General features: G+C 34.9%; 2 protein-coding genes across 5 annotated transcripts in view; one reads left to right on the plus strand and one right to left on the minus strand.

The window, feature by feature from the left end:
- Positions 1-2,047: 2,047 nt before the first annotated feature.
- Positions 2,048-8,175, plus strand: LOC111446533 (squalene monooxygenase-like). Its single transcript, XM_023085379.1, has 8 exons — positions 2,048-2,486; positions 3,981-4,092; positions 4,192-4,366; positions 4,904-5,072; positions 5,217-5,435; positions 5,561-5,839; positions 6,159-6,437; positions 7,885-8,175. The coding sequence occupies exons 1-8, from the start codon at positions 2,256-2,258 to the stop codon at positions 7,987-7,989; spliced, it is 1,569 nt and encodes a 522-aa protein (XP_022941147.1). The 5' UTR covers positions 2,048-2,255; the 3' UTR covers positions 7,990-8,175.
- Positions 8,160-10,221, minus strand: part of LOC111446536 — a 5,382-nt gene continuing 3,320 nt past the window's right edge. For 2 of the 4 annotated variants that reach the window (XR_002711089.1, XR_002711088.1), the window contains one exon: positions 8,195-9,729. Coding sequence is in view for 2 of the 4 variants with exons in the window: in XM_023085383.1 (XP_022941151.1) it covers positions 8,962-9,066; positions 9,564-9,729 (271 nt within the window). In the remaining 2 variants the exon portion in view is untranslated. Of the gene's footprint in view, positions 9,730-10,221 lie in introns of all 4 variants that reach the window. The other 2 variants (XM_023085383.1, XM_023085382.1) reach the window with 2 other exon arrangements.

Below are 10,221 nucleotides of genomic sequence, written 5' to 3' on the forward strand. Positions count from 1 at the left end.
AAAATTAAAAAAAAAAAAAAAAAAAAAAACAGTAAATATAATATTTTCATTCTAGTAATTAATGGAGAGATTTTAAGGTTCTCTCCCACAGATGGAAGGATTATATATATAAAATGTCATGAAGCGAAATTTTACTCGTTCAATTTTGGTTTTGGGTCTTACTAGCGTTGACGTTCGTAACAAATTTTGAAGCCCGAAAGAAATATCCAATTGTTGAGGATTGTGAAGAGGAGTCAAACATTAATTAATTAAAAGATGATCGTGAGTTTATAAGTAAGGAATAGTATCTCTATTCGTATAAAGTCTTTTAGATAGATCAAAAGTAAAACCATGAGAGGTGGTTAAAATGTAAAAAGTCGTAAGAGGCATGTAACCTCTGACTTCGTGTCGACAGACTCTTGGTGGTCACATTTCTCAGAATGAAAGGGCTTTCATCGTAGTAGTCATGTAGTGCCGGGGTTGGGCCGACGTTGTTAGTGAATTTGGAGAAAATTGGTCCGGTCGTGGCGGAGGAAAATAGGTCGTGTTAAAATGGCGCGGGAACCGACGTGACTTCCGGGTTGAAGATGGAGCAGCCAATGGCCTGTATCCACGTGTACAAGTTGAATACAAAGAGAGGACCCAACGGCTTGGTTTTGTACGTTATAGCTTAGAGGTCCGCCGAACGATTTAGTCGAAGAATACTTTATAAGAAAACTTAGCGTGACCGGTCTGTTACCGGAAGCAAAAGAAAGACGAATCAAGACAGGACACCTACACACCAACTTTCTGTGTTTGTCGCATGGTCCAATATTTGGACCGGCTCTACAAAGGTCGAATTGGTCTTTGGGCTAATGTATTTGGACTGGGGCTCATTGGACCAATAAATTAGGCAAATCTTACGGGGATGTTCATAGGTGACCCATTACAAAAGTTCCCTATCAATCTATCCCCTCTTTAAAAGGTCATTTCTTAGATGACAAAATTATATATTTTTAGCGTTTAAAATTAGATACATTTATTTGATTCATTTTTTTTAGACATTTTTTTTTCAAGTATCATAAATAAAACCATAAACCAAATATTCTTTGCCTCACATCCCTCCGATTATTTGAGTATAAAATTATTCATTTAGTCCGCTTTGATACTATATGTTACGAACAAATATTCTTTATATATATTTATAATGATATATTATTGTCTGTTTCAAACATATCAACAATGATGATTTTTTTCTCATCTATCCAATGTAGAACTTTATTTGCATTTTTAATAATAATTTGATCAAAATAGTATAAAGATTCTCTCTATTGTTGCTAGGATAAGAACGATAGGAATATTTAATTACCAATATATCCAATGGAATCGTATGCAAATTGAAGTAAAATAGAAATAATAAAAACCACCCATAAATATTTAAAATATGAAATGCTATGGATTAGATTGTTGCAGACCACGGTCCTGTAGTTATTATATAGCTACGGGCGATCGTTGCTCGGGAGCCGGCCATGTGCTTTGTTGAATGTTTTCTCCAATGAATAAATACGACTTGCTCTTAGCTAATAATAATAATAATAATAATAAAATAAGATAAATAAATACGACTTGCTCTTCCAACTTCCTTTTTATAGGAAAACAAAAGAAAGGGCAGTTTGACAGGGTTCGGTGGGAATGTTCCAGAACATTTTTATAATTTTGTGTCTAAAAAGTTTATAAATTTATGGGTACAAAATCAAAATTTAAAAAACTTATTTATTTAGACGTATTTTTAAAAAAAGACTATTAATATTATTATTATTATTATTTATAAAGACTACTTAATTTAACCAAAAAAGAAATAAGGAAGGGTATTTTATTATAATTAAATAAATGTCATTTTCTCATAACTCCTAACCCACCACTAAGAACTATCATTTTTTAATGAGGGATGAAATTGGAAATTAGGTGTCGTCCAGCTGGCAGTAAGGTTAATACCGAAGGCGCATCTTATTTTAATTTTATAATGCCACGTGGCTCATGGATTAATTTTTAGATGCGTATAAAAGCGGTCCCCTTTCCCGGTGAGTTGATGGGGTTCCGTTATACCACTCCATAGTTGGCGTAAAGGTTTGCCAGCGGAGAGAGAGAGCCGCAGAGGGAATATATAATTAGTAGACGACCGAAAGAGAAAAAGAGAGGAAACTCGGAGGCTCTCACAAGTAAAAGAGCTCTCGTCCTTGTCGTCGTCGTCGCATTGGCGGTCTCTGTGAGGTCGCCAGTTCTGTACTCGGAAAAAAATGGTGGATCAGTGTGCGTTAGGCTGGATCTTGGCCTCAGTTCTCGGAGTCGTGGCGCTGTATCTCTTTTTTGGCGGGAAAAACTGCGGCGTTTCGAACGGACGGAAGCGTGAGAGCTTAAAGAATATCGCCACTATAAATGGAGAATGCAAATCGAGTAACAGCGACGCTGACATTATCATTGCCGGAGCCGGAGTCGCCGGATCGGCTCTTGCCTATACTCTCGCTAAGGTAATCTTATACTTCTGATTTTTGTCCGGTATCGTTATTCTCAGACAAAGCGCTCTCTCTTGTTGAAATTTTGCGTGGAAAACGGATGGAGATTTCTGATTGTTTCACTTCAATATGTCAATCTGGACGGTCGCATTAAAGCGATTAGAAAATGAAAAATTAAAATTCAACATGATGTGCTTAGGGATTGTATGCTTATGTATAATCTGCACTTAGGTTCTCTTTCTAGATGAAATTTTGCGTGGTATAGTTAGCTAATATCATTCGCAAAGGGAGTATCACATGGCGGTATGTTCTGAAGTCAATATAACAATTTATTGCTCCGGAATCGCCTATCTAATCTCAGATCGAATGTACAAACTCAAGTGGATTCTGAAACATGCTCTGAAATTATGTGTACATTTATTGAAATTTATTCTATCGGAGATCGAGTATTCTCAATTGAAAACTATTTTGTCATTTCATTTATGATCTAGAGTTTATAATCTGCGGACAAGCATTTCGGCATTATTAAGAGTTGTATGTTCTTGAGAGAAGGTATTTTTTAATCCGGAGGCTCTACATAGCCAGATTCTGAAGTTCGATTGCTTTATTCACGGACAATCTTGTTGTCTTCTTGAACGAAACACTTTTTATTAGTACTGTTGATAGAAATACCTTATCATGACATTACATGTTTGTTAATTTTTATTTTTATTTCAGATTTATCAATTACTTCTTGATACTGGTGAAATGAATTCAAATCCATGAACGTAGATGATTTTTAAAGAATAAATTATTGTTTGAGACTGTATTTTTTTTTCTTTTCCAAATACTCTAAGAGATTTTAGGTTTTAGCCATCTAAATCTCTTCGAAATGGTTAAAAGTATTTTGTTGTGCATAAATATTAATGAAAAAAACGCTGAGAAGAGTTGGAGATTTATAGAGAAGCACTTATCTATCCTTTTCTTCTCCTTCTTTTGAAAGTTCGTGGAAGAAAAGTATTTCATCACAGAAACACTTCTTATAAATACAGATCTCCACGCATAACTCTAGATAATTCTAAGATTTTCCTTAGTACTTAATATTTTGATGACAATTTGGAGTCTGAATAAAAAAAGGCTCAAGAAAAGGAAGATGAACTTATATTCTGCAGATAGTCCGCTGTGTCAGTGTGTCAAATCTGACGGTTTGCTTTCTATCGTACTACTTTTTGGTTGGTCAGCTACCATAAAAATTTGTACGACAAAAGGCAGTTTCATGTATCTAGAGCCTACTGTGAAAACTAATTTCTTCACTGTCCATCTCATTAGCATTCGTTCTGGTAATTGTCACTTAGAGTAGGATTCTATTTTTGGTGCTCCTTGCTTATAGTTGTTCTGTTAGCATATGTAGTTGTTGAAAATTTTAAAGAATGGTTTAGTCATTTTCTTTATGCTAAATGACTTTTCCTTAATACTTACTCAACTTTTGCTAGTGGATGCTATATATTTAAATTATTTTTTGAAATACAGGATGGTCGTCGTGTACATGTGATTGAAAGAGACTTGACAGAACCGGACAGAATTGTTGGTGAATTATTACAGCCTGGGGGCTATCTTAAGTTAACAGAGTTGGGACTTGAAGGTTGGTTTACTTCATTAGTATCCTGTTTCTGGCCGAGGATTTTCTTCTGAGCCTTTAAGCAAACTAGAATTGGTTGTCGATATACTGTTTCCTATGCAGATTGCGTGGATAATATTGACGCTCAACGAGTGTATGGTTATGCTCTCTTCAAGGATGGGAAGGATACACGACTCTCATACCCCTTGGAAAAATTTCACTCAGACGTGTCTGGGAGGAGCTTTCACAATGGGCGCTTCATTCAGAGGATGCGTGAGAAGGCCGCAACCCTGTCCAAGTAATTCCTTTTACTTTCCTTCTATATGTTTGACCATTATTGTTACATGCAGTGTGTCGACAGCTATACTTGTCCTCTTCTGTATTGCATTTATTATCTTCATCTGCTTTACATATAATTCCTATCAAAATTAGAGTGATGCAATGAAACGCTAAAGCCATTCACCATTTTTATCATGTTGCACCATTACCATGTTTTATTCCCGGATTTGACGGTCAAAGCGTATATGTAATATTTGGTTCTGATGTTCACAAGAGATGTTATATTTAATGATGGAGTAGTGATATATATGCCCTAAGATTCAGTCACGTTAGGGAAACATTTTGTAATTAGACTCGTATGTAACCACTCGTTGTTGATAATTGAAACTAAATCTTCATAAAACCTTTTTATGTGTCTTTTTCCTAATGTACATCCTAATATTAAGATCGAGTTAACAATTATACCAATATCTTTCTCTTTGTTAAGCAACGTCCTTGTGCTTTATTTAGGACTTGTAATGTATTCGTTTATTAATATGTTCCTCTACCTTTCTAGTGTGCGCTTGGAGCAGGGAACAGTCACTTCTCTGCTCGAGGAAAATGGTATTATCAAAGGTGTGCAATACAAAAACAAATCTGGCCAAGAGACGACAGCTTATGCCCCGTTGACTATTGTTTGTGATGGATGCTTTTCAAATTTGCGACGGTCTCTTTGTAACCCTAAGGTGGGAAACACCCTTCAATTCTTTATAACGAAGATGCATGTTCTGCCGCATATTATTAATCTAATGCAAAGCTAATAGGATTGTTAAGAACTAAGATACGGTTCCCTGTGCTGAGAAGATTTTGAATACTTGGATCCTTCTCAGGTGGATGTTCCCTCTTGTTTTGTTGGCCTTGTACTTGAGAACTGTGACCTTCCTCATGCAAATCACGGACATGTTATACTAGCAGACCCTTCTCCTATTTTGTTCTATCCCATTAGCAGTACGGAGATCCGCTGTTTGGTGGATGTGCCTGGTCAGAAAGTTCCTTCCATTTCAAACGGTGAAATGGCTAACTATTTGAAGAATGTTGTTGCTCCTCAGGTACCAATAGTATACTCCCTATTGTTCTCCCATTAATCTCATCCCTGAGTTTTCTTCACCCATCTATTTCATTATCGATTAAGCTTGAACCTATTTAATGACCATATGAAGTTTGATATACACAGATTCCCCCTCAACTTTATGATTCCTTCATAGCTGCTGTTGATAAGAAGGGTAATATAAGAACAATGCCAAATAGAAGTATGCCAGCAGATCCTCTTCCTACTCCAGGAGCCCTATTGATGGGCGATGCTTTCAATATGCGTCATCCTCTTACTGGCGGAGGAATGACCGTTGCATTGTCTGACATTGTTGTTCTTAGAGATCTTCTCAAGCCTCTGCGTGATCTGAATGATGCACCCACTCTCTGCAAGTATCTTGAAGCATTCTACACTCTCCGCAAGGTAGGTTTCAATTGTCTGCTTTTTGTTCCTTTTTTTCTTGCTAAAAGTAATGAAAAAAAAAAAAAAAAACATTTCTTTTGTCCATAGTGTATGTCTAATATGAAAACACCTGTAATAGATAGACCGTAACTTTAAAAGTAACCGAAAAGTCCGACCTATCAAATGTTTTTTTTTTGTCAGGCAAAATTGATCAAAACGTTTAGGTGTATTGGTAAAATTCAAAATTTTAAAAATTATTAGATATGTTTTAAAGTTAAAATTTCTAAATGGTTGTTAGTTATCCAATTATAATGACTTTGCTTTATTTCTTTAATTGCAGCCAGTGGCTTCGACGATAAACACGTTGGCAGGTGCCCTTTACAAAGTGTTCTGTGCCTCACCGGATCAGGCTAGAAAGGAAATGCGTCAGGCTTGCTTCGATTATTTGAGCCTGGGTGGAATCTTCTCGAATGGACCAGTTTGTTTACTCTCTGGGTTGAACCCTCGCCCATTGAGCTTGGTTCTCCATTTCTTCGCAGTGGCAATATACGGTGTTGGTCGGCTGCTGATCCCATTTCCTTCTCCCAAACGCGTCTGGATTGGAGCCAGGTTAATTTCGGTAAGTGCTTCTAACGCTTCTTTCTTATTTTGGTTTGGAAACATTTTTGGCCAATTTCATATAGAATTCGACGAAGCATTAAATTACTAATCTATAAGCATACATACCCCCAAAGGTGATAAGATTCAATCTTGTCTAGAAGATCAATGATAATAATAATAGATTGTACATCAACATTTAGAAAAAGAAAAAGAAAAAGAAAAAAGAGAGAATTTAGTAGGATAAAATTTGTATTTATAATAATAATAAGATGAAATGTATGTGCATATATCTACGTCTATCTACGAAGATTTCATTGGAGTATTATGTTCATAAAATATATTTCATCTTGAATTGAAATATTTTGAAAAATGGTCCTTTTCCTTTTTTGCAAGTCTGTTTACAACTACTAGTAGTTTTACAATATCTTAAGTTAGTTTCTCTGAAACCATGCTGAATTTTTTAAACAAAAAAATAGTTCCCGTCCCGAGTCCTTTTCTTTTTAATATTTTAATTGTTTTTCAAAATACAGGATGGGAGCGGCGAATAGTAATATACTTGAGAGACAAATAGCTAATATTTTAACTGTTTTTCAAAAGTCCTTTTATTCTTTTTCCTTTTTAAATCAACAAATTTTTATCCATTTGTTTTCTTGAAAACACTACCAAAATGTTTACTAACGTTCCAAAAATTGAACATTTATATTTTAAACACTACCTTTTTTTTTCCGTTTTAAATCAACAAATTTTTGTACATTTGTTTTCTTGAAAACACTACCAAAATGTTTACTAGGGTTTCAAAAATTGAACATTTATATTTTAAACACTATTTAACTTTTTTTTCCTTTTTAAATCCACAAATTTTTATCCATTTGTTATCTTGAGAACACCACCAAAATGTTTACTAACGTTTCAAAAATTGAGCATTTATATTTTAAACACTATTTAACTTTTTTCTTCCTTCTTAAATCAACAGAGATTTTTATCCACCAAGTTGTTAATTGACGTTTCAAAATTTTAACATTTATATTTTAAACACCATTCAACTTTTTTTTTCCTTTTTAAATCAACACATTTTTATCCATTTGTTTTCTTTAAAACACTACCAAATTGTTTACTAACGTTTCAAAAATTGTTTTAAATTGTTTAAGTAAATTAGCACCCATAGAATTAGAAATTAGTAAGATTATGATACAGGGATGAAATGTTTGCTACATTATCAGAGATTAATAGGAGTGTAATTGAACATTTATTAGTTCTACTCCATTCTTATTTTGTTTGAAGATTCAATGCACTTCAAGTCATGAATTAAAAAAATAAGAGCTAGCCAAGCAGTCTGTTAATGGCTAATGCAGAAAACTAAAAGCGTGTAAATTATATAATTAAATTTCAAAACAACTTTAACCAGAATAAGAGCTAGCAAATATTAATCAAATACTTACGTAATGAAAGTTGCATTACCTGTGCAGAGTGCTTCAGCAATTATCTTTCCCATTCTCAAGGCTGAAGGAGTAAGGCAGATGTTTTTTCCCAAGACCGTTGCAGCTTATTACAGAGTCCCCCCCGTCGTGTGAGAGAGAGGTGAGGTGATAGGCGACACTTAGTGAACAAGAGATGATTAGGATGACTAGGAGGGTTGTGTGAGATGAACTAATGTTTTGTATCAAACCATTTTGGTTGTGAAAATTTTTCTTCCAAGTTGTCGTCTTGATGATGCTTTGTATAAATGCACTCGCTAATTATTCTTCCCTTTCTATGGAGTTGTGTGATGGAAGTTGTCCTAAACCTAGTTTTCCTCCAGTTCGGAAGTTATTCTCAAGACGTCAAACTCTACAAAACTTAAGCAAATCCACAAATAAGGAATGGAAATTTGAAATCAATTAAATAAGAAACAAATCTCATCGGATGCAGGTTCCGAATTCATATCTTTACTAAGAATGTGCTGATCTGCTTTTAGTTTCAAAAGTTGTATTTGGTTTTGTAAAATGTGGATAACAAAAAAATAATAAATAAATAAAAATAAACAAATAAACCCATAAGAAGTGGAATGACATTTAGACTTAATTTTCAAAAACAAAATATTGACTACGCTCTATAAGGACATGATTGGGAGGGGCAAAGTCACTCCCACGGTAAGATCATACGGCTGTGTTTTAGACATCACTCAATAAAGCACCGGTGTATTTCCTTCCCTTCAGGTTCTAGCTCCATTAGAACTCGTTTCTTTAAGTTATGGTCAATGAGGAGTCTATTGACGACACTATTAGCAGGGAAGAAGGCAGAACAACAGAAATATGCCTAGCCACTATCACGTTCTAGCTCCAATAGTGTACTACCTATTTTTAGTTGCATTCTCAAACAAACTATAACCAGGTTGAGGCTAGATTAATGCACTCATCATTCTCAATGGTTAATTCATCTTTAAAAAATAATAAAATTTATGCCGCCTAAATAGGCATGGAAAAAGCCTACCTATGACGAAATTAATCCAGAAACTCATTTTCTAATGGGAGAATAAAAACATTTTTTTAACTCACCTGCCATCTTCAAGAGTCATGGCAAAGGGTTAAGGCATTCCAGTTTCCCATTACACCTTTAATTTCCTGGTTCTGATCTGTGTGATTCTGTTTTGCCTCAGTTCGAAATGCTGTCTGCAACAATAAAGGGTTAAAGCATTTAAGTATCCTGATCCTATGAACTTGGATCGGAATAAAAGAATGACCTTATGAATCTGATGGGTTACTGATGAACAATATGACACTCCGTGTAAAGAAGACGTCTCAAAACACACTACCAACAAATGAACTTCGTCCTCTTCTTAAATGACAAAAACAACCTAATTTCCGTTGCTGCTTAAATGGCAATATATACAGATGATTCAACGACGGAAATGAGCACCTTAATTCCAACATCTGTGAATTTTATTTACTTTCTTAATATGCCACAAAAAAAGACAACGTAGCAAATCAAGTCCAATTAATCATCTTGTATTCTTTCAGGAACAATAACTTCATACCCATAAACAAAGCAAAAATGGTATAGTTTTTACTCGTTAATGACAGTAAGACCTTCAATGGGTATAGTTTAAGGAACATAAATAATCGACACGATATCATACTAGCAAAGAATATCAAAGCAACATGCTCACCTGTCCAGACCTCAAATAGAATAGTGTTGTGATATTGTCACATGCTCTCCAATACCAACCATCTTGGTGGAACTGTTGGAATCTATGTCCCTGAATCCTTACCTGACCAGCTATCGTATGTTCTCTTATATTTGTTCCTTCCCCAATAGAGAACATTTTGCATGTTCTAATTACACAATATTGAAATTGAGATAAATTTGTAATGAAGCACGATGAAGCAATAATGTAGCTGAAGGAACATAACCATGCATACTACATAGCCGTGCAAGTTTTGAGAGTTCAGATGATGGTTTAAAATTAAACATTAGGGGAACGCAACCTGGCATATACAAAAACAATTCAAGCAAGCCCATCATAGTTAAACTGATAAAACAAGGTACATGCACATGCAAGTTTGATCTATAGATACAGATCTAGTATGGAGGGAACTTTTAGATTCAAGCACAAGTTGTAATTGCAGCTCTTGATCAACTTTGGCTGCTCATATTCTAAGTTCAGTTTAGGCATGAAAGACACTTCCCATTTGTTCATAAAAGTTGGGAGTAGAAGATGAAGTGCCAGACACAAGATTTTGATGCCCCTAAATCTCAGCTCTATTTCCTAATACCTCTAAGAGAAGACAATGTAAATTGACAATAGAAAAGACCCCCCCCCCCCC

This window comes from Cucurbita moschata, unplaced genomic scaffold (genome assembly GCF_002738365.1).
Source record: "Cucurbita moschata cultivar Rifu unplaced genomic scaffold, Cmos_1.0 Cmo_Scf00008, whole genome shotgun sequence".
In the NCBI taxonomy this organism is placed as follows: domain Eukaryota; kingdom Viridiplantae; phylum Streptophyta; class Magnoliopsida; order Cucurbitales; family Cucurbitaceae; genus Cucurbita; species Cucurbita moschata.

Bases quoted from the DNA above. Each gene is read 5' to 3' on its own strand.
- LOC111446533 (XM_023085379.1), top strand. From the start codon at position 2,256: ATGGTGGATCAGTGTGCGTTAGGCTGGATCTTGGCCTCAGTTCTCGGA. The intron at 4,367-4,903 runs GTAATTCCTTTT...CTACCTTTCTAG, and splicing joins AAGGCCGCAACCCTGTCCAA to TGTGCGCTTGGAGCAGGGAA. The intron at 5,073-5,216 runs GTGGGAAACACC...GATCCTTCTCAG, and splicing joins GGTCTCTTTGTAACCCTAAG to GTGGATGTTCCCTCTTGTTT.